General features: G+C 39.2%; 1 protein-coding gene across 1 annotated transcript in view; it reads left to right on the top strand.

Moving 5' to 3' along the window:
* The window catches only part of LOC306885513 (protein Jumonji-like), a 97,231-nt gene that overhangs the window by 28,006 nt on the left and 44,271 nt on the right, over window positions 1-24,954 (top strand). Inside the window, exon 2 of the mRNA XM_079442086.1 lies at window positions 22,091-22,226. Coding sequence (XP_079298212.1) covers window positions 22,091-22,226 — 136 coding nt within the window. The remainder of the gene's footprint in view (window positions 1-22,090; window positions 22,227-24,954) is intronic.

The following is a 24,954-nucleotide window of genomic DNA, read 5'->3' on the forward strand; positions in this document are numbered from 1 at the left end:
CTAAACTTTTGAACGGTAGTCTAAACTCTCATATTTTAAAAAGGTTTTAAAGTATTTAGGTTCTTATGTTCTTATTTTCAGAATAGATGAACTTTACCTCATGTAGGTTTATTTGTCACGAGGCAGTTCTTCAGTCAGATAAACCACTTCACAAATTTGGGTTTGAATGATTCATGTGTGATTCATTTGGAGAATTGCAAACCGAATTGTGTCATGTGGCAGATTTTCCTTGGAGCTCCCCGCAAAGGCAGTTTTATATTTATTTATATATAAGCCAAGTTCCTCTATTTCAAAAGAAAGACGGATAAACTCATCTTTCCCCTTTGTCTGTCCATCTCTTTCAGTTTGAACAGACATTTATAACACTGAGCTGAAACGTGCCATGTCAGAATTAGCTTTCAATAGCCCAATCCTTCCATCCCATCCCTGCCCGGCTGTCTTTCCCTTCCTGTCCAGGGGAGATGTGTATGCTGAGTTATGTGTGTTTTCTCCTGGTCTCTGTAAACTCATTAGACCTTGTCTCCTGGCCGGGCTGAATGGATGGCTGTTTTTCTAAAGCACCCTCCCCTCACCCCAGTGCACCATCAGCAGAACGGCACTCTGTAAAAGACTGGCAGGACAGAGAGAGCGGGAGCGCCTACAGTCCTGGCAGGCGCCGGCCACATTATTGGCTGGCTTAATTGTGGACAGGAAATCTGGGAGTCGAGTATCCCATGTGACCCCCGTGGGATGATGTCTGGCACAGTGGAGCATTGTGGGAAGGGGAGGAGCTTGCACATATTCAAAACCATAGAGTTTCTAGGCTTGTTAGTGCTGGTTTATGGTTATGGTTTAACCAGGAGTGTGACTGAACCATTAATAACTAGTGGTGGTTTGTCGTTTATTTGCAGTCTTCAAATATATTTCACACCTACGTGGCGTTTGTTAATATTTGTGTGTCATTTTCACCTCATGCACACCATGCTACTACTGTTTGGTTTTTATAAAAACAACAGTCAATAGAGTACTGCAGGGATGACGTGTTTTTGTAGGCCAGACTTTAGTGCTTCCAGCTCAGTTGCATGAAGTCAGGTTTTTGTTGAAGAAACTAGTGTAATGCTAACTTGCAGGTTGGCCTACAAAAATACGCCATCATTGCAGCTCTCTATAGTGTAAGCACCAAGATGCTCTTAAAAGTATTCCTGCTAACACAGATTCTCCGTGAATAACGTCTGTGGATGGCAGCGTTTTCTCTTCAGTAGTAAACAGAGGCTCTTTTTGTGCTTGAGAAGTGGTGGCACCAGCTGTCTAACTGCTAATCTTTCTGTAATGGAAATTGACAAGGTACCAGCATGACTCAGTTTTGCCGCCTCGAGGGGTATTGAATGCTTGTCATATTTCTGCCCTTTTTTTTTTTTTTTTTAAAGAACTGCACGCGCAAAGCTGGATTATACAGCCTGGTATACCATTTTCCCCCAAGACCTTTTTTTATTTTTTATTATGCTGAACTAAAAATATGTGCTTGTAACTACTGGGAGCTCAGTTAGCGAACAAAGGGAAGTTATTGTAAAGTTTGGTTGCAGAGAAAAACCAAAACAAGGAAGTGGAATAAATCATGAACAAATTTTAAAAGACAAGAGTTAAATGGAATACGATAATATGGCTCCAACTCATGAGCGTTACTGGTTTGCTAGATAGGGTACAAAACATCTTTAGATGTAGAACAAGTTTGCATTTTAATTTAAAACAAGGGACCAATCCTATATATAGAGTATTATTAGTAACCTATAATAACCTAAAGCACAGAGATGTAAATCATTATATTTACATCTCAGACCAATATTTCAGACCAACTTTGCTGGTCTGTTTATTTCTTAATTAGACTCCTCCATGACCAAGAGCGTTGTATGCCCCGTCATGTCCCCAGCACGCAGGGAGCAGACCCTGTATGATTTCAGCTGACAGGTGCTGGCCTCATCCACAACGTTTGGCTTCGACTGCGCTCATGAATCAACGAGTCACATCACGCCGAGGCGTTTCAGCGGCTAACGTGTGAGTTTAATAGGAATGGCATGTGCTTCATCCAGGTGCTACATTCGTTCATGGTTTACAGTGACGCACAGACGTGTAATAATGAAGAGTAGTTTTGCTACAGCATTAGGCTGTACCGGTTTGACAAGATAAAGTAGTGGTACAGTTGCATAACTCAGTTTGTGTGTGTTTGGGGATGGGTTTTGGTTTGTTTTTATTCGTTATTGTTTTAAGTAACAACTGTATCTCTCCATTCATAGATTAATTCTACAAAAATGTGTATTGCTCTTTTTTTATGAGCTTAACCATTATGAGTTTGAGGCAGGACTATCTGTCCAACCAATACCAGACGTGAGTTTTTGGAAGAAACATGTTTGAGACTGTTGTTCTTTTATTTTACTATATTTATTTTGCATATTATTTTGCATACCGCACACTTTTCCAGTTTCCCTTGACATTTAGCCTGTGCCTGGGCTGATTTGGCAGGTTGTTTATATACTGCCATATTTTCTGATAGTCTGTCCAATGCCAGATCGACTCTTCTCACTCAAACCTACACAAATAGGTATCAGGAAATGACTCAGATGTTCTTTGCACGCATACGTATTATGGTTCAGTTCTTCAGAGGATGTTTACTAACTACTTGGTGCTAGTCTTGACATTCCTGTTTTTTTGGTCTCTTCTCGGTCACCTAAATACCTGATGTGTTTTTGCCAGTTTTTGTTTGAGATCCTGCTGTCAGAGTTGGGAAAGATCTTTTCCACTGGTTTAAGTTTAAAGCCGAGGAATCCACAGCGGTGCAAACACGCATCAGAATTGAGCACGTGGCGGCAGAGACGTGGCTCAGTGCTTTGAAGTCCTGTCAGCTCTGCAGGTTTGTTTCGGTCTTGCCAAGTGCAGAAAAAAATAGTAACCTGCAAATCAAACTTCAGTAGTTTAAGTCAAAAATATTATTTAACGTCACCGAATCAACAACCTTTTATTTATACCAAAAAAAAAATTTTTGAATGGGTTAAATCAGGAATAAAATGGTTAGAAATGGCTCAGGATGCTACTTTTTATAGTGTGTTTTATTATTTGTATTTTTGGTTAAAGATGCATAGCATGCATTGAGATTTTTTTTTTTTTAAGTTAATATTTGGGTAGATTGCACTATTCGATACTGTTAAATTTGGGTTTAGATTAGCTATAGCATTCGTCCTTTCGAAATAAGTGGTTTACAATTGCCATGACTTTAAAACAAACATTCTTATTGGCTTAAAAGGCTCAAAGTGATGTGGACGTGTGACTCTAGTCCAGATATTGATGGCCTCGCTTTCCTTTTGAACTCTTGAACACTGCAGGCTTTCAGCCCACCCCGTCGTGAAAAAGATGGCAGCCGTGCGCGACACCTGCGAGCGAGTGGAAAGCACACTGGTACGGCTGTGGACTGCTTATCCTGCTACTGGCTTTGCCCTGCTGCCAACAGCCGCTGCTGTGGAATAATGCCAGTGTGCAACTGAGAGAAAGGATGCACAGAGAGAGTCTTTGAGAAGGAGTTTTTACATTTTAAATCAAATTTAAAGCTAATTTTTTTGGACCTTTTAGGTACTTTTTAGGAAACTGTGAGTGGTTGACAAGACATTGGAAAAGGTTTTAATGGAAGAGCCTGTCAGGGTATTGCATTTCCGATGGTGGTTTAACAGCTACTCACAAATAAACTCTTAAACCACACATGCATGTGTGTAAGCATTGTTTAAATGTGGAATATTTAAGCTTTGACACTGATCATCACTCAACATTCAGCTCCAGATAAGCGTGGTCACAGGTCACGTAAGCTAGAATGACACAGAAAGAGTCTCTTCTTACACCCTTAAGGAAGGAGATGGGCGAAAAAACAATTGATAAAAATGAAATGAATGATGAGGTCTGGTCATTGTTGACCAAATCACTCTATTTTGTCTTCACTGGTTCTTTCCGGCACATGTTGGAAAGGACGTTGTTTGGTAGGGCTTTTCTCCAAAAGAACCTCAGACAGAGGAAGTCAAGGTCTTCATCGCCAGTCATTCATAACCACCAGAAGCATTTATTGATGCGCTGAATGAAGGCTCTGTCCAAAATAAGTAAACTTCTTGAATTAGCAGTGTTTGCTAAGGCCTGAATACCTCAGATCTCACTCACTGAGAAAGATATCAGTGAGTATATATTTTTCTTGTGGAGAGAAAAAAATGCACTTAATACTTCAAATATTAAAAGTACTTCAGATATTAAAAGATTTTTAGATAAGGTTAATGAAATAAAATGGCGCTTAAGCATACTTAACAGATTACACTTTCACTTTTCTTATTGTTTAAAAGGAGCTCTTTGTAATAATGTCCAATTAAAAGTTTGACTTGAAAGTATGTTTTAAATGTTTTAATGTGTTGACTAAAATACTAACGTATATTAGTTGATTTATAAATTTTAACTGTAGTGTTATTTATTGCATTTTAAACTTAAGATTTTAAAAGTACCGAATTGCAAGTTCATCATTGTAAGTGTATAATTAAACATCAATTTAAATACAAGACAAACAAGTTCCAATTGAAATGATATTACATTGTAATTTAGTTTATCATAAATGCTTATTAGTATATTCGGCAGTACACTTTAAACATATTGCAAAGCCAGTAGAATTATATAGAACAATTTACTTAACGTACTGTAAGCATGTATTATACATTTATAATAAATATAAACTATAATGCATCTGAAGTTAATTGCAATTAGCATGCCGTTAATTAAGTGTTCAAAAACATTACATTCAGTTCACACTTAAGTATATTACTGACGTAGTACTCTTTTTAAAGTTAAGAACACATTTTGGCAGCACATCATCAATAACTTTGTCTGTTGTTCTTCAGTGAAACCTGAATTGCGCCAGGAATTTCTCTCAGGACGATTATTTCTCCGTGTTACCAGGGAAGGAGCTAACAGGATCTGAGTCAGGCCTGGCTTGCCTTTGCATGCTGGTATTAATTAAGCGCCTTTTTTTTTTTTTAAACAAGGTGAGCGTAATCGCTCTTGTCAGGGGGCTTCGCCACGATTCATACTCAGTGTTATCGTAATTGGTTCTGTAGTAGAGTGAGTGAGGACCAAGCAACGTGTGTGTGTGTGCGCATCGTATGCTAATTGCACATTTGCACCACATTTTTTTCTCACTGTAGTTGTTTCTCTAAAGGTGCTGATTTCCCCCTCACCGAATATTTAGTTCAAGTTAACACTTGCAGCGCTGGTGATCGCACCCTCTGCTGGGACCGTCGGCTCTTCTTCACTTTACTTCAACAAATACAATCCCGTCATGAATATTGGAAAGCAGCACTGTGACTTTTTCTGACATTTTGAAGGCTGAATGCGACCACGTAATATGTTGGATAAATGTTGCGGGGGAACTCTATAGATTAAAGGGCAGAGAGGGGCAACCTTTCCGAACCTTTCTTTATTCCCAAAGTCCATCCTCTTGGGATATATGGGGGTTTGTGGGACCACAAAGGGATTCTTCATTTAATTTTTTTCTTTCTTTCTTCATGAAATCCACACCACTTTGTCATGCAAAGGCTCTTTTCTTTAGCGGGAGATGAAGAGAGGGCCGCGGGGGGTGAGATCAGCCCAAAGGGGAGGGGCTAATTCATCCACTCCTCATAATCAATCTTGATTGACAGGCCCTTTGAGCACTGGAGCTTAGCCATTCGCAGCAAGCTGTCTGGTGGGCGTGACCTCTAACACCAGGACCACCTGGCTGCCCTGACCCCTCACACCCACGCATGGACACCCCAACATGAGCGTGACTGCTACTTCCTCTCTGCTTAATCATGCTTTGTTTGCAACACACATTTGCTTAAGAAAATGTACAGATCGTTTGATAGGTTTCCAGTGAATGAATGAACAAGAAACATCCAGTGTTAGAAAGCACATGCTGTAAAAATCAATATGAAATGGAAATGTAGTTTATTTATTTATTTATTTTCTTTAATGTAGTTTTTTGTTCATAATTTCAGTTTACATAAATATGCTAATAATAACACACACACACACACACACATAAATATTTATGTATATATGCATGTATATTTGTGTGTGTGTGTTATTAGCATATTTTATGTATATTATATTTATATATGTATATGTTTATGTATATGCATATATGTGTGTGTGTGTAGATTATAATATAAATAATGTGGTGTTGTTAATAATAATAGTATTATTATTATTATTACTTTATTATTTATCATCGACAACAAACAATAATATGAATGGTTATTAGTATTATTAGTAGTAGTATAAATAATAATAATTTGTTTAAAATATAAGCATGTAGTAAAATTATTAACTATTTTAACAAGCAATAATAATAATAATTAAAGATGATGATGATGATGATGATAAAAAAATGGTGGTGATGATAATAATGATAATAATAATAATGTGGCACAGGAAAATTAATATTAGCCTGGAAAATTAATATTTACTAACAAGATGTATACACTGATTTATACAAGATTTATACCTGCCAAATGTATGATTTCACTAGATAAATGCAGATATCATTCCATGGCCTAAACGGACTCTAGCATTACTGTAACTACCAGACGCGTGTCAGACTTCACACTCAGGGACAATCCTTTCGCTGTCCTTTCCTCACACCTTCTTTAAATCCTCCTCCCTATGTGCTTCTCCACATAGCGTTATATCTTGCAGCCCATGGCATGCTGTGAATTTGTCGTGTCTTGTAACTACCCGCTTACTTTGACAATTTAATAGATGAGCGGAAAAGCCACAATACTAGAGAGAGGCAGATTTCATTTTCTGTTGGACTGAAACTGGGTTATGCCAGAGAGAATAAAGCCATCTCTTCAGTTTGTGATAATAAAATGGCCACAGCGGCAATATGAAGCACACAGCTGCTGCTACATGCCCCCTCTCACCCATTACAAGCCTTTTTATGTGAGAGTGTTTCTCTCGTAAAATTATTTATTTGTTCCATTCAGTCACAATGAGCCTCTTTTATGTTCTGGTCAATAATGTTTTGGTTTGTTCCTGTCTGGTATGCTTGATGTCAGCGTTATTAATAGTCATGAAATCACTAGTTGCCCACGACTTATTTGTAAAAGTTGTATGCATTGTAAAATGTTAATTATAAAGTTGCCTTAAGCTGTATAGCTTTGTATTTGTAACCGATTAGTTTAAATAAGAGATGGTAGTATTTTGCTTAGTATTTGTTTATTTTTTTTAGTTGTTTTTGGTTTGGTTTGCTTGTTTAGTTTTGTGTGTGTTTTTGTATTCGTTTTGTTTGCTTTTGGTTTTGTTAGACTTTGGTTTTGGTTTTGTTTTTTTTGTAATTTGTTTTTCGTTTTTGTTTTGCTTGCCCATTTGATTTATTTATTTATTTTTGCATAGTTTTCGTTTGCTTTGTTTTTGTGTTTGTTTGCTTTTGTTTTGTTTGTATTTGTTTTTGTTTGTTTTATTTAAAACTGTAAATATTAGTTTTTTCATCACTTATCACCAGGGCAGTGAGAGAGACAACATAAAATGATGAGAAAAGAAGGGGAACAGGACTGGGAAAATGTTGCAAGCTGGATTCAATCTGACTGTTCTGCCTACATGAGCACCATAGCTCAGTATGAAAGAGCATGTGTGCTAACAGTTATTGGAGTTATTCAAGACTTATAATGTGTTTTAATGTGTATTCAGTCTTCCCTCAAGATTGTTTTTTATTAAGAAAGATTGTTGCCCATTTGGTGATGGTTTGTGTGTGTGTGTGTGTGTGTGAGTGAGTGTAGTGGTCGACATATGTTTACCTCGACCCCTGTTGCTCTCAATTAATGCTAGCCCATATGTATCCAGGGTGAATAATAGAAGCTGCTAGCATGTGTGTTAGTCAGGAAATGCTTCACGCGTGTGTGTGTGTGTGTGTGTGCGCGCTGCACACAGGAACTCCACGGGATCTGGCTGCCGCTTCTGCCGTCTGACCTGCGCTGGGTTGATGGGGCAGGAGAGAATTTAATTACATCACTCGTAAAGGACAGAATGGATGGTGTAGATTCGGTTATGGAGTGTGTGTTTTTGTGCGCATGGTGGATTCAATAACGGCACTCTCACAGGTTAAGTAAAGGGAACAGGAAAGGTTAAGGTTAAAGGTTAGTTGATCTCAGACATCTATGACTAGGATCATAACCGTTTAACTCGCTGCTTACTGAGCGAGTTATTCAACAACACTAGAGTCTTGTGCTGTAAAACTCTTCTGTGGTAGCTGTAACTATCACATAAAGCAGACTCATTTGCATTTTAAAATAGAAGTCATGGAGAGTAGATGTTCCTGAGCTAATTATTGGTAAGGCTAATCAAGTAATTAGCATGTCAGTGAGGTAATATTTGTGTAAGGTGTTTATTGCAGGATAATAACCGTTCTTTGCCTGGCATACTGACAACAATGTCAGTGTTGCTGTTAAACTAATATGAATTTTTCATGGTGCGGAGCAGGATGGGTGACAATGACTGATAAAATGCCTGTATATCATACATTTTATACACAGTATGACATAACATTAGTGATAGTAAGATATATATATATATTTCTGAGATTAACTGTAAATGTAATCTACCTTTTGTATTATGTATTATATTTTGTGTACCTGTATAATAGCATAAATAATAATTATTAATTAATAATTATTTTAAATGCTTTTTTGCATTAATACATATTTATTTTAACATTTTAGTTTAACAATTTATCGCTCTTTTTTTTTTTTTTTTGATTTTTTTTTTTTTTTTTTTTTTTTTTTTTTTTTGTGGGTCACAAACCAATTTTCTTTTCTTAAGAAATGAATGAGAAAACTGGGGGAAAATTTCAAAATGATTCAAATTGCGCCATGCAATGTGGTATAAACTGTATAGCTGATTCTCTAACGACTTTTCTACTGTTGTATGGTTTATATATTGCTGTATCGCATCAGCCTAACCTATATATGGCTCAAATTTCTCCTTGTCTCCTGTGTGTTTGCTACATGTCTCGAAGGTGTAATGTTTTCTCCATAAACAGAAGGGTGTTTTAGGTGCCTCAGACGCCGGGCCGCCTTACCCTCTTCTTTGTCTTGTGATTGACATGTGGCCTGGTGTGATGCGGCGTGCCAGGCATGTAGGTAATGAAGCGGGGAAACGCTCCTGAAGGGAGCGCTTGTTACTCCCTGACAGTTAAAGCACCACTCGCTCTGCCAAGGTGTCCAAATAACAGAGCTGATGTATATTTATGAAGCTTGTTAGGGGTGGAGTGAGAGAGAAAATGGAGGAGAGGGAGAGAGAGGAAGTGTCTGTTCAGAAAGAGGACTGGGAGGTTGGCATAATGCTTCTCTAGGGTTGGGCTGGACTTCTTAGTGCATCTTTAATGTTTATGGTTGAGCAAATAGACCTGGTGCTGTTTGTGACCCTATTTGAGGTCCTTGTTTTTTTTTTTTTTTTATTCTTGTGCGCAAAAACAATCTTAAGCTGTTTTTTTTTTCTCTGAAGATTCTGCCACAGTTGAATCAAAATGAACCCCTTTGTTATTCCCCAAAAAGTGTAGTAGTGCATATATAGATATTAGCAATTTAACAGTAATATGTTTAAATTGTAATATGAAGTGTTATATTAATGTAAATTGTAGTATGTAGTGCGTGTGTGCATAAAAGTAATCTAAATCTAAATTAAGTCAAATGACATTGCTATATAATTTGATATTATTATTTTTTTCAGCCTTAGAAACATTTTTGTCCTGACATAACTAAGGCTGTGTGGTTAAAAGTCAATTTAACCAGTAATATTAACAGCCTAATTATTCATGAAAGATTCAAATCTTGATAAATTATGTCATGTGAAATCTATATTGTTGCAGCTGAATATTCAGGTTGACTTCGAAAAATGTTACAGTGCTGTTGTGTGAAATGTATAATGCAAAAACCAGTTAAATTGGGATTAGACAGTGTTAGCTGAATTTTGCTAGTCCAGGATGGTCTAGTAGACCATACCGTCGCTTTTGATATGTGTAAATCTTAATGTCTATAATCCAGTCATCTAGGCCAGCCAATGACCAACGACCAGTTTAGACCAACTAGAAACAATTTTGCTGGAGTGGTTTTAGCTGGTTTTCCACAGGAGTAGGCCTATTCTCCTTTCAGATCACATGAGATCTGGTTTTTGAGTTGATAATCTCTCAGATGGTTTGTGTCAGTCTGTTAAAGTGCAGTCTCGTGAGTTCATAATGTGCCGTCTCTTGGCGTTCAGCCCCCAGCTGTCCAATTTGTTTCCCAGTGCAAGAGTCAGGAGTGTGGCCCTGGCATAAACACCTCTGTGTGTCTTAGAGAAAGAAATCTGACGAGATCGTGCCAACCTCAGAAGGGCATCCCAGGACGTGGTGCTTTGTTTACCCCGCTGCCATAAAACCCTCACTGAGCGACACCATGGTGTTAGCTAGATCTCTCAGCGCTGCAGTTGCTGCTTTCTTGCCAATGCTTTGGAAAATATTTACAGCAGCTGTGAGTAGAGGAGCTAATTCTCGCACGCCGTGCTGCGCTCGCAAACCTCTCAGCCCCATACAGGGCACACATTGTGCTCACTCTGTCTGCGGCTCCTCATTTCAAAATGTCTTTCTCAAAATTCACCCCAAAACAAATGGCTTACTTAAGCACTTTTAAGGAGCAGGGAAAAAAAAAAGATCTTCAGTCTAAATGCTGAGGGTTAATGGAGGCAAAGAGTTTTCTTTCTCATATTCTGTTTATCAGATAACTTTGTTGAAAATTGTTTCCAATCCTGTCCCTGAAGTGTAAGTTTTGACTTCAGATTTGCCTGCTGGCACGCTGTGACCTGCGGAGGCCGATGTCAGCACCACAGCAAAGAAAACTGCTTTACTTGAGTTTTGTTGTGTTTGCTGTCTGCATTAAGTGCATTGAGATAAATGAAAACATGCTTGCATCAGTCTAATCATTTTTTTTTTTTTTTTTTTTTTTTTACTGAATTTGCCAGAGAAGCTGATGAATGAACTCGCTAACATCACTCATTAACTCAATTCATTCTGCATTGGCATAAAGTTAATTTTGGAGTTCAGTTTCAGCTAGAGTTACCAGACATCTTGAGAATATTGTTGGTGCAGTGACTTATTCTTGGATTTTACTGATTCTCGTTGACACAGAGAGATCTTTTACAGTTGTCATAAAGTGAATCCCCCAGTATTTTAGTGCTGAACTGTCAGAATCAGCCGCTAATTCAGTAGATTTGCAGTGGTTATGAGTTTATGAGCATATTTCATACACTTTATGACTGTGGTTTATAGACCATAATAAAGGTCCAGTTCTTCTGTTATTACTCTGTCAATGGGATTGAGATGTTTTAGCAAAGACATTTCTTTCGACTTCTGACTGTCTGAGTCCGATTTGGCCAGTGTTAGCAGAAACCTGCTTTACTGTCCCCTCACGTCCTCTCTCTCTCTCTCACACACACACACACACACACACACAGCTTCTGGCACTCCTCCAGTTGGCAGGCGCTGGTACCGAGGTAACAAGCTAACTTTGGTCAATTACACCAGAGTCACAAAGAGCAAATGAGGGAATGGATGGAGATACTGAGAAGAGCAGAGGTCAGGGCCACGGAGAAGTGCATGTAAGACATGTTACTATGAGCAGGACACTCGCTTCTTTTCCAGCGGGAAAAAGTCATTTGAAGGAAAAGTAAAATGTAATTTTAATGCTAAATTTTCACAATGTCCAATATTTTCTTGGTGACTTTCTTTGAGTGAAAAATTAATACTTTTATTCAGCAAGGATGCATTAATTTGATTAAAGTTCACAGTAAATGCATTTTTAATCTTACAAAAGATTTATATTTCACATAAATGCTGTTCTTTTGAACTTTCTATTCATCAAGGTGTCCTAAAAAAATGTATCACTGTTTCCACAAAGCAGTGAGTCTCAACCCACCTTTCCACCTCAGAGTCTCAAAGCAATTCACCACACGGAGATTGGTGTGACATAGGCACAGCATGCACAATAAATTTGTTTCTGTGTTTGCATTCATGACACATCTTTCATGTTAAGTAATGATTTTATAGTAAACCTCAACATCATGTTACTGTAAGGAGTGAGAAAACAACACCTGTATCTGCTGTAGTCAAACTATTCCACATTCTTATAGATGCATAGTTCCATATTCAGTCATATTTCAGTGTCTTGTATGTGTGCAAATATCTCAAACAACTTCAAGCGCTCATTTAAGCGGTAGCACTCAATCTCCTCATCACCCACTTAAGCTGAACATCCTCTGCTCTGCGTGCCATTTGATGGCCGCACTTAGCCTGACATACGCTGTCCAGCACGAATGTATTGATTGTACATGATATGGATTGCTTTTTGAGCGCCCAGAGTCCCTCGGGTGGTTGAATTGACTGTTGTTCTTTTTTCTGAAGTCATTGTCCTTTCTGCAGCTTTTGAAGACCCACAAATGTGGTCTCGAGAACATAATATAATCCTCATTAGCATGAAATTGCTTTGTAAGAACTTTGAATTTTATTATGCCTCTTACTTTCTGAAAATAATAAACTTTGTAAGTGAATGAGTGTTTTAACAGCTGACTTTTGCTAAGCGGCAGTGAGCGTGCTTTGTTTACTTGTTCTGACTTCTTCTCTGTAGTTACCCTGATGTTAGCAAAACCATGTGTATCCTTACACAGATTCTCCAAACCCTCCGCCGCCAGCTTAAACTCTTACATATGACTCAGAGAAACTCATGTTTGTCTGTGTGTATGTGTGTTTGAGCATTAAGAGCTTCCGTTAGTTCTGCACGTGATCTTTAGAGGCCCAAACCGAACAAGGCATTCGAGGATACATGAAGGGAGATTATAGTTGACAGTTCTGGAAGCTGAGATGTTGCGAGATCAAAGCTGTTTTTGGTTCAAGGTGATGCAGCTCCTTTACCCAGCATGACCCAGATGCCATACCAGGTCCAGCAGCTGGTAATAAATAGCAGTTTGGAGCCGCTAATAAGCATAAATTACCTATTGGACCAGCCAGAAACCAACAACTACTTTACATTTGGTTTCATTGGATGTTTTTTGCTTTGTTTTGTGTTTTTCAAATTCAATATTCCTTCGAACAATGTTTTTGTTTTTTATTTAGTTTAATTTTCTTATTTTCCCCAGTCTTCCTGCAAAATGTTTTTGTTCTTCATTTAGTTTCTCTTATTTTTACATTTCAGCAAAATGTTTTTAGCTTTGATGCTTTTGTCAGTCAATGAAGCTCCGCTTTCAGCACAAACCAGTTCACACACTTGAAAATCTGTTTTCCTTCCATCTGTTTGTGTTAGGGTGGGTGGCATGGCTGTTGTGGGTTTGTATACATCTTCCTGTGCCACCCTAGAGTTGCATTTCCTCTAAAATCCCTCCGTGCTGATTACACTCTTTGATTTTAGCTTTGTTCCTCTCCAACTGCTGTGGCAGTGGAGAAATCTCTGCGTTTATTTATTAAAGGCTTGCGCAGGCTGTGGGGCGACCTGTCAGATCCATTAGACGATCTCTCATCAAAAGAAAGAGAGGCAGAATTTGAAGGAGAGGTTTTATAAATTAAGGAAAAAAGGGTGTTAAAGGGATGGAGAGGTGGGGGTCTGGGAGTGTTTGGTTGCGGTGTGGTGCTGTAAACGTGTTTAGCAGAGCCGCATTAAGACTTCACACAGCGCCGGCAGGAACTCTCCAGTTTCATAAGGCTGATCTCTGCACCAACTCCACAGGGCGTTTTCTCTACAAATGTCATCTCTCACACACACACACACGCGGAGTCAGACAGACTTTAACCCCCTCCGGTGACCATATGAGGACACAACAGTGCATGTGTGTGTGTTTGAATTACTTGGCCGTACTTGGTTGATTGACTCTTCTCGCTAAGTCTTGCCTTAACATGACTGCTAGAACCTTAGCAATTTTAGCAATAACAGCTACATTTGCTCCAAAGTAAATTAACATGCCATTTAGTTTATCTTTTGACACTATCCACTGTGGTGTTGATGGTGAATACATGAACACTTGTAGAAACAGTACATTAATGTCCTATGGAAACATATGTGTGCTATGTTATCTTTTGCTTTTAAAGGATTGAGGTGAATGTGTTGGTCAGTGAACGCTACATTTATAATCTCCTCTCATTCTGCTGGTGTTGAGTGTATTGATCCGGCAAGACTGTGAGCTCTGAGATCTCTCATGCTTTACCACGTCTAATGTGTGGGGTTTCCTCCTAGTCACACGCCGCTTCATATGTCCAGAGTGCTCACACACTCATGCTCCTCTCTCTCTCTCTCTCTCTCTGTGTGTGTGTGTGTGTGGTATTCTGCTCACTTTAAACACACATGATCAGCTCTTGAATGCTGGGTGGTTTATGAGCACATGATCAGACACTAAATCAGCACATGCTGAAATCAGCAGATCCCATCTGGGCCTATCAAACATATCAAATTGGTCCCACAAAATGACTGATGTCAGTCCCATTTGCTTTGTGGTAAAGTTGAGCAGGCAAATTCTGCTCTGAATTCTGCCCTTTATGTATATTTTGTGGGATAGGTAGAAAAAGATACTGCAGTGTGGTTGGTGTCTTCAAAGACTAAGCTATTTTATTAGGCTAGATCAAGTTAACCTCGTTTGGGTTCTTCAGCCCTTTTGGGAAACTTTCGAGCCGTTTGTACATGTCTGTTTGGAAAACTCATTTGTCCTTGTAATTGCCATCTTTTCTGAGTTGCTGATTTGCATTAGGAGAGTGCACTATGGTCTTGAATTATCTTTAGTGAAAGTATATGACATCACATTTGAGGAGCTTGTTCACAAGGCCACTGTCCTAAGTTGAATGTTACCTCAGACTCAAAAATTCCTTGATTTTTGATGGAAAAATTCCATCAAATAAATAATCATTCATGTCCAGATCAGAAAGTCACAGAACTGTTTGATTTGAGAGAGTTCAGGCGGACCACATGCTCTCCAAGCTGATTCGGAGCTCTCTTTCCTGTTTCTGCAGGGTGGTTTAATTTTGGTCAGTCCAAATTGTTCATGACTGTATGGTGTTTTCCCTTTAAACACATGCTCCTTGTTGTATGTGTTTAAATGGCAGCTAGAGGCTTCTTTAGGTGTGTGGTCTCCTGCAGGCTGTAACAGATATCAGGCCTGCTCAGACTCACACTGAAGGAGAGCGTTTGGTTAGATTTACCCTGTATTAATATCCTTCATTCAGAGGCTGTTAAGAAATGTCATGAACCACAACAAAGAGTTAGATTGATCTAACCCTCTTTTTTGTGTGTCTGGGTATAGGTAAGCTTTTAAATGTTGTTTGGTTTTGGCCCAAGCCCATCATTTAATTAAAATAATAATAATAAAAATCGGTCATTATTTACTTACCTTCATGTCATTCCAAATTTGTATTTATGGACAAATGAATGAACAAATTTCCTACAATGAGTCCAGTAGTGACCACTGCTAACGCCTGGGATACCTTGATTAGCTGATTCAGGTTTGTTTAATTGGGTTTGGAACTGAACTCTGTAGCAAAATAGCCCTTCAGGAGCAGGATTGGACAACCCTGGCCTGTACGAGCTTTGATGTACTGATATGACTAATCATCATCTCGAGCTGCGATCTAGATGCTGTATCTCTCTGACTGTATTTCTTTTCATCTTGTTTTCCTCTCACATGTTATCAGTCTGGCTTTTCAGAGGCCGCTGTGGTACAGATCTGTTGTGTTAATTCATCAGCAAAAGCCTGGCCAGCTTCTATCGTTTGTTCGCTTGCAGAAATAACTGTGGGGCCCCAGTCTAGGGCCATTACGTATAGAGGTTTTGTTGTTAAAGCCTCTTTTTATTGGGCCAGCTGTAGCACTGAAGGTGGCCAGCTCTCTCCAATAACCTGTAATTCAGCCTGGCATATATTTATTTCTGTAAAAACGAAACGCAATGCTCTCTTATAAATCTATTCCATTTTGGCTGTTGTTTCGCACTTGACGCCACTGATTGGTGATGGCAATTTGTCACTCAAGAATGTCGAGCTTGGTTGTGCCGTCCATCTGTGGGCTGCCCGCGGCACAGCGCCAGTGTTCAACTGATCAACAGAGCAGAGAGGAACTGATAACCGTGTTTCTGTCTTGACACACACACGTGTTTATTATCACTCTGTGCAGTCACTGCAGGCATACCTACAGGACAGAATAACTTTCAGGGAATCAGGGATCTTTAAATTTGAGCAGGTTTGAGTACCTCGAGAGTTCTTGGGCCACTTACAAGTATCCTCTTGAAAGTTTTGAGTACTGTTCCTGACTCGTACTGAAAGACGTGTTTCTAAAAGTGCCTTTCTCCATTGATGAGCTTTCAAAGGAGCCATGTATTCTGCTGCAATGTGGATGCATAACTCTGAGTAAGGAATGCAAGGTTATAAATTGCTTCCCAAGGATCACGCTCCAGCTAAGCACCTCTTGGTTCCAGTGCACTCTGTCATTGCAATGGGAGTGATCTCATTTTGTTATTGTCAGTCGAAAAGGGGTTAAAGTCAGAGTCCAGGGAAGAGAGTAACACTTTTTTTAAAAGTACTGACCCTAAGGACCCTTAGCTCGGAGGTTGCCCCTTGTTCCACAGACATTCCACTGCACTGAGGTAAAGGGTGTAATAGAGTGCCTCTGTTGGCCTCCCGCACCGGATAACCGCTCTCTCTCTCTCTCTCTCTCTCTCTCTCTCTCTCTCTCTCTCTCTCTCTTTGTCGTCCCCTTCATGGCTTTTGCTCAGAGCAAACAAAACAAAAGCACTTTCTTGTCATGACTGACTCTAGCCATGTTTTGCTCTCCAACCAATCACCTTCAATCAGCTTACGGCAGACCCAGCGAGCATAGATGTATGCTCTGCAGTGCTGACCCAAATCTCGGGCAAATACCGCTGTGTGCTTGTTTCCTTTCTTCCTCCAGCATCTGGAGGACATGTGTAGAGAGAGGAAGAAGCTCTTTAATGTTTTTGCTCTTGAAGGCCATCTCTTCTAGCCTTGTTTTCCCCCTCTCTTGCTTTGTCTTTTTCGAGGAATTTGTGTTCTAACAAATTTTTTGATGTTAAGAGAAAGATCACGGTTGGCACGTGGCCTACATTCTTTGTTGATGAGATCCAGGTCTATGTGACTATATTTAGCATTGCTTATTCGAACAGGCTTCCAGTGCTCTTTTTAAAGAGTCTCTCGTGAGAGTATGGACTGTCTGCTTGCTAATGAATCCACTGTCATTATGCATTCATATGGGAAGGAAGGCGTACAGTATGAACTTCCAACATGCAGATAAAGGAGTTTCTTTTGTTTGTTCATGCTCCTTTCAGTGTCGGTGCGATATACATTCTCTTTATGTTCTGATTGACTGAAACCTTGGTAGAAGTACAGGTTTCAGGTGTTATTGGATAATTGCTACACTCTGGATGATAGATATACTGAATGGTTGCACCACATGCCATTTTTAGAGTCATTACATTCAAACTTTTGTAGAAAATGTTAAGTTGTTGTATGGTGTAAACTAGTGGATGCATGCTTGGTTGATTGTTACCGTTAACAGCAAGGTAAAATATTAGTTAAAACTAGTCAGCTTCACTAGTCAGTCGTTAGAAGTCAACAGACCTTTGCTTCATCCATTGTGGTGTGTGCCTATGGTGCAAGATTCAGTCGCTCTCATGGTTGCTAATGCCGCTGTGCAATATGTATGGAGGAGATGTTTGCAAAAAAGATTGCAATTAAAAAGGGAAGTTTCTCAGCCTGTACAGGAAATGCATGCTCAATGGTGGTTACAGATTTATGCTCTGTGTTCAATTTAGCCTCTGTTCTCTCTTTAAACTTTTAAAAAAGAAACTTGGTAATGCCACGTGCCTGTTGTCTTGTTGACTGGTGGAGATCTTGCATCCTCATTGCGTATGCCCTCATTGGAACGCTTTAAGTATGCTAGGAGCCCCAAGTCCCACTTGGGCCATCTATGTGATGGTTGTGTGTATGCATGAGTGTGTGTGAATGAGAGACACTTCTCCTCGCTCTGTCACACACCCATGTGCTCCTGGTGCTCATTAACGAGGCTCAGAGCTCCTTTGGGATGGAGCAGAGGGGGTTTTGGGAGGCAGGGTGAGTGTTCGTACGTTTTCCGCGGGTAAGTGGCGTCTCTTAGCTTGTGCCAGCTCTCGGTGTCTCGTCACATCTGAGTTACCGGTGCTGCCAACCAATTCTGCCAGTGTATGAATGAGCCTGGCATCGTCACACTAACTGCCAGAAGCTGATGCTTGTCTTTGCGACAAATTTTGTTTGACAGGTTTGCGTGTGTGTTTATGCATGTTATGGGTAGATTTCTTGTATATGATTCTTAAGTCCAAAGTGTACTTCAGTTTTAAACCAAATGCATTGCCTTTCAAAGTGTACTTCATTTGATAGCATGTACGAACAGACACTTCACACGTGCACCAGAATGCTTCATCCTTGTGGCAACCCAGTGTGCAATGGAGTGACCTTCAAATCCTGTTGAATCAGATATGCTGTTCAGTTAGCTAGCTATAAACATGTTGACAGTTTAATTCAACTTTGGATTACTTGCTCAGCAAAATTCTCTTCAAACTGTTGTTCTGACATGACAGAAGATGACTAGTTGATGAAAACAAGTAGAACACATTGTACACTGATGCAAAGTGGCCTTTGTGGTTATGCTAACAATGCGACACATTCTTGTTTTATATTTACTTGCAGACATACTTGAATCGTATTGACATTTTAGTTTGTGTAACTAGACAGTTCACACATCCCTTGTATCCTGTCATGATTTTAATTAAAATTTTGAATCCAGACTAAATAATGTAAATGTTTTCATATCAATTCATCTCATTGTTTTTAGCATTCCTAAATGCTAAAATGTCCCTTTTTAAAGGCTAAGTGTAAAATTAGCATTAAATATGTAGTCGCATGGTTTGATTTTACCTCAGAGAAGAGATCAGCATGTTCATAACTTGACTCTCAGCTGGGAAAAAAGTGAATATGTTGTTTGCAATGTGCTCAGCTATCACAACTGTGCAATTAGCTGCCACACTGACTCCTGGAAGCCTTGTCAATTCACACATCCATGGACGCTGCAAAACACAAGCTAACACTGAATATCTGTATCTGCGCAGAACCTCTGTGACTTGGCATTCGTTTTTTTTAATGTTGGGAGCAGTAATATGATTGTTCCATTCTTCTGATCGTTGTTTTCATTGCAGGCTAGTGAGCCGTGCTGCACTCCTACAGCTCTGTTAAAGCCAGTATCCAGCTCAGCATTTTTTTTTTTTCCGAGCTGGAATGCTATATGTAGCGCAAGAAGGAAATAACTGTGGCGGCTTGCCAGGGTTGGGGGTGGAGAGGAGGGTGGAAAGGAAAAAAGAAAACAAACTTGAAGGCGACGCGTTCGTGGTCGGCTCCCATAGTCGAGAGAGGAGTTTTTTCAGACGGGAGAGGTGTGTGTGCGCTGTGAGAAGTAATACTCTATTCAGAGAGCAGCACTGGACCGAGAGGTGATAGTGAGCGTGGGGTAATTGCTGCATACCCGGCAGCCTGCTGGATTGTGCTCCTGGGATCCAGTGACAGCATCACGCCTCTGAGCACTTCAGCCCACCTCGCCGTCTGTGCTCTATGCGCACTCGCATGCTGATATTATTGCCGACCTCTTGGCATAGGACCCTAGCGTGGCACATTAGAGCAATAATATGTAGTTAATTCTTAAAACTGACATTTTAGTATCGTTTGCTAATTCTGGTGTCTGTGAGAACAGCGCTGTGGTTGAGCTGCGGCTTTGCATGCAGGCTATTTTGAGCCACGCTCTGTCTGTGTGTGCGTGCGTGTCTGCAGGTGTGTGTGTGTGTATCTCTAACGAGGTGCTCTGGTGGTTTCACACACCACACGCCCAATCAGCCGCTGTCAGGCTTCTGCAGCGCATCAGTGCGTAGAGCAGTCTCGAGGTTTGTGTGTTTGTTGATATGTCTGCTGGGAGATCTGATGTTCACCTGTCAGTGTCAGCCCCCGCACAGGAACTCACACATGCATACAGTCCCATGCCTTTTGTTTCCCTAAGCCCCGCCTTCTGCTTAACCCCACAGGAAACAATGCCACCGTGCAAACCTTACACTTCTAATTGGGCCTTTCCTCCAGATTTGTCCAGTTTTGAGTCTCAAAATCATTAAATTGACAAAAGTCATGTGTAGCGCAGTAACTATTACTAACTGTTAGTCGTGCTTGCTGAAGCTTTTTCTGTTTTAGTAACTTGGTGTTAAGACTTGAACCTTGCAGTTCATTGAGTTGATATGTGTGATCAGGCGATCATAGATCACGTAGACAAATACTGAAAAAGGGACTAAAGCCATATAAAGGGTCCAGAACTCAAAAAACAATATTTAGGCCTACATTTCCATCCATTTGGATTACACAATTTTCACATTTACTACTGAATTTAATGTGGTGCATACATCTTACATAAATTAAACGTGGCAAAAAAAAAACATGGCATAGTTTTAGTATTTGCATCTATTTATTTAAATAATTCAAATTACAATACTTATTTATAAAACACATTAAAAAGAAATGGTTGACAGAAATGCTCTAAAAAATAAAACTACAAGAAATACAAAACACACAACAATAACACTGAATGGTCAAAGAGAATAAGTATGTTTTAAAGACAAATGCCTTAGAATCAATATAAATCTATTAATTATAAAAACAATAAAAAATTTTAGTAAAAAAAACAAAACAAAATTGAACATTGTTAAAATACGGCTAGCTGTGGAACAAGCAATATTCAATTAGTTAAAATGTATGAAATTGAAACCAAATGGATATATTTATGATGAATCTAAACTTTATTTATTGTGTATTTTAAAGCACATTGAGTTTATTAGTACGGTTACAGAATTTTGCCCATTTCTTACCTGTTTGCTTTATGTTTGTCTAGCAAATATGCATCACCTTAAGTTTATTAATTTGTTAAAACTCTGTGATTTTAACATGGTTGGAAAGTTTATATGCAATTCAAATACATAAATCTTAAAATTAGGCCTATATATCAACTATCTATAACTATTTTTATCTTCTAGCATTGTCTGCGCCGTGACTCCTTCATTCACATGTAGGTTTCATTGCTATTTTTGTTGTTGTACTGTAGCTGTCTAACTGACACGCTTCTCCTTCAGTACGGTAACTGTGAGTAACACAACCCCCCCACCTCCACGGCATGGGAACGTCTATAGTGCCCCTCTCGAGATGAGCGCTCTGAAAGAGAGAGAGAGAGAGACAGAGGAAGCAGTTATTGTCTGTGTGGGAAATAACATTTTAACTGGCTCTTTGAATGTCAACATATGTGGTTATTTGCTACCATTAGTGTCTTTCACCTCATCTACAAATGAATTCTACTGAAACTTATGTGTCTTTGCTGTATTTAAATGTTTTTTTCTTATCTTCTCAGTTTTTTTATTTTATATTTATATTTAAATAAAAATTTAGGTTTTGGCTACTACACTACTGCGGTTTATTAAATATGTTATATTAAATAATACTTCCATATGGTCTACAACTAAACGTGTTAGTCAATGAAAATAGCAAAACTCCTACTGCACACTTTTGTCATTTATAGCACACCTGTGAGAATCTGACCTGTGTGAGACCTGCGTGGGCAATTATTCTATAGATAGACTCAGAATTGTTATCAAGGATTGATGTCTGGAAAGGAAACTGTATTTTTTGGAAAGGAAGTACTTGTCTTTGTTCCATTCTTAAAATTTCTCTAAAAGATGATGCAGTTTTTGCAAAAGTCCAAGATCAAACAAATCACCGATCCTAAAGAAGAGGGAAAATGAAGTCATTATGAATAATCACAATAACACCATTTGATAATTGGCAGGGAACTGTTTTTGTGAGCATTTAAGTGTGATTTTTGTGGAAAGTGCTGTAGATTGATTTTATTTGTTTACTCAAGCAGCTGCATTGATGTTTGTCAGTGTCTTGAGTGCTGATGAGGTGTCTGCTATAGTGCTGATCTTCTCTCTCTTTACAGGATGATAATGATGGGATGCCCTGGTCGGAGGAGCGGGTGGTGCGGAAGGTGCTCTATCTCTCGCTGAAGGAGTTCAAGAGCGCTCGGAAGCGCCAGCTCTGCGATGACCTAACCAATGGAGGAAAAGGGCCTAATGGTAAGACACGCTTTCAACGTTTTTTCATCTTTTCTTCATGATGCATCTAATCACTGCGGTAATAGCTTGTTAAACTGTACACAGGTTTGTTTTTGTTCAGTTTTTCACATGCTGGACAAGTCTGTTACCAACACTTTTATATAGGGTGACCATACATCCTCTTTTTACTGTACGTGTCCTGGCTGGGGTTTCTAAATATTGCCTAAAATGTCCTGGTTTTGGCTTTGTTTTCCTATCGTTTTCATACTGGATAAAAGGTAATGACTGATAAGTAGTTTGACCAATAGCGTGCAGGCATCACACGTAATCGACCAATTGTGGCTTGCCTTATAAGGGGAGATGTACAGAGAACAGTCAAAGCAATACAGATACATGTGTACAGTATATATAATGTATGAAGACTATAAACAGCAAAACACAGCCTAAACACATTCTAGGCTGAACAATTTAGAAATCCCAGCCAGGACTTGTCTGGGAAAAACAGGATGTATGGTCACCCGTTTTATATTCAAATCTGTTATTAATGCATGTTTTCCATCTTCTGAATGAAGCCAGCTCTGATTTAGCACTTTCTCTTTTAGTACAGTGCAAAGATAGTTTGGTTTGATCTGCTTTTGTTTGGTCAAAGGAAGCTCCTAAGGAGGCTTCCAGTGAGTATATTTATAAAAGTGCCATATCCAGGTTACTTCAGAGCTTTGGAAGTCGTCTGATAGCTGTGTCTGACGCTGCAGCTCAGCACTCTGGGACTTCACTTCACACGGGCCTCAGAAAGCCAGAGCTTTCACTAAAAAGAGCTCTGAGACTCTACAGGGAACAAAGAACAGGCCTCATATGTACAAGTCTGCGCAGCCAGGCAGAGACGAGGGGGAAAGCCTTCTCTTGATGTGGGCTTACCCTTTTTATCACTCAATTGGGAAAAAGAGCGAAAAATAAAAGAAATAAAACAGAAGTAAGACTCTATTCCCTTTCACCGATTGATAGCTTATGTCAGGAGTGACAGGATGTTTCTCTTTACTTGGAGTAGACAGAATAATTTAATTGATGTGAACAAAACAACTGTGAGAAATAGTCTACTTACTATGCCATAATGAATTGAAAAAAAAATTACTTTCTCGCCAAGTGTCCTGTTTCACAAATATTTGAGATCACATAAGTGAAATTGTTGCAAATGGTGCTTGATGTCACTTTTAAGGTCCTAGCTCGCGTCTTATTTTAACAACAGAGTTTGTTGTCTAATGTAAATATTTTCGAAAGATATTTTTCGAACATTGTCAGTGTTTCGTCTGCTAAGCGATTGATGTCCTCGAACAGCATATTAAACAGGGCTGTAGTCTCTTGCAACCTTATTTTGTTTGCAAACACATATCTCAACTACTCTGAACAAATTTTATTATTCAGAGTAGCTGCCATGTGGTCGACTGGTGGCAGGTTATCTCGTGACTAAAAACAGCAGGAGTTCAAACCCAAACCCCTCGCTCTGCATGTAAACATGCAGAGAGACTCGAGACGAAGGGGTTTCTGTTGAGACTATGGCAGGAGGCTAGATACACACTCTTTGAATAAACTCTTAAACTGATCATAAGCTCTTATCACAACAGCACTTAATCTTGTTTTCTTGTTGTCGTATGTGTTACGTTGCGTTGCTACCTCAGGGTAATGCTAATCCCTTTGAACGCAGGGGGTTTAACGAAGGGTGATGCATGAAGACTTTGTTCACAGATGCAAATGCTCAACAGATGCAAACGTTGCGTTTTTTGATATGAAAGGATCAGCGTCAGATGTAGGTTCTGTCCGTCCGTTAGTAATCGCTGATGATTTTTACTTGTCACGTGAAATCAGTAAACAAAAAATAGGGCAGGGTATGGACATGGCCGCGTTTGATATTTCTTAATAAATAAGCAAATTGTTCATCTGTATACTAATGCATGAGATGCGCCTTTTCAGTGGGTCAGCATTTTTTCCCTCCCTTGCTAAAGCACTCTCACAGATTGTGACTTGTAGACAACTGTCTGTGGACAATGTTGTTTTTCTCAAAGAACTAATTCTTTAGTTCTTGGTTTCTCTGTTTCTATATTTATTTATTTATTTATTTATTTATTAATTTATTTATTTATTTGTATGTTTGTTTCACTTGGTTCGTTTCATTTTTGTCTGTGTTTTGCTTTCATAATTTCAGACCATCTGAAGTGAAGCTCAATATAGTCAATGCACAGATCCATGAGTAATAATGAGTCTTCAGATGTCTGAAGGAACCAACCTCCATGTGACTGTATATCACTACTTGGCTGCTCTGCTCCTGCAGACAAAAGGGGACCGTCAGGGGACATGTTTTAGCTTTTGTGTTCCAAACAATGTGGCACTGGCATCCATTTTGAGGCAGCGTTAAGAGGACAAAAACAGCCTATTTTGGCCAAAAATCAGCTGCAACTGCATCTGCCACCACATAGCAGACTTATTATAAGGGAGGACTTATTATAAGGGATGTATGCTACACTTTTGTCAATGTATTTTTGCACCAGATCCCACTTGCAATATTTGTCAAGCAGTTGTAATTTACATGACCAATTTCATAGCAGACTACTTTCTTAAAATTGATATAACTATCAATTGTCGCTCTATATCTCTCAATAATATGTTTTAGTAAGATGATATTTGAATGCTTAGTTTTATGATCAAAGCTGTATAGTTTTTGTGGGGTCAAAAAAATGTAATGCTTATGGGCATCTGA

The sequence above is a fragment of the Barbus barbus genome, assembly GCF_936440315.1.
Source record: "Barbus barbus genome assembly, chromosome: 19".
Lineage (NCBI taxonomy): Eukaryota > Metazoa > Chordata > Actinopteri > Cypriniformes > Cyprinidae > Barbus > Barbus barbus.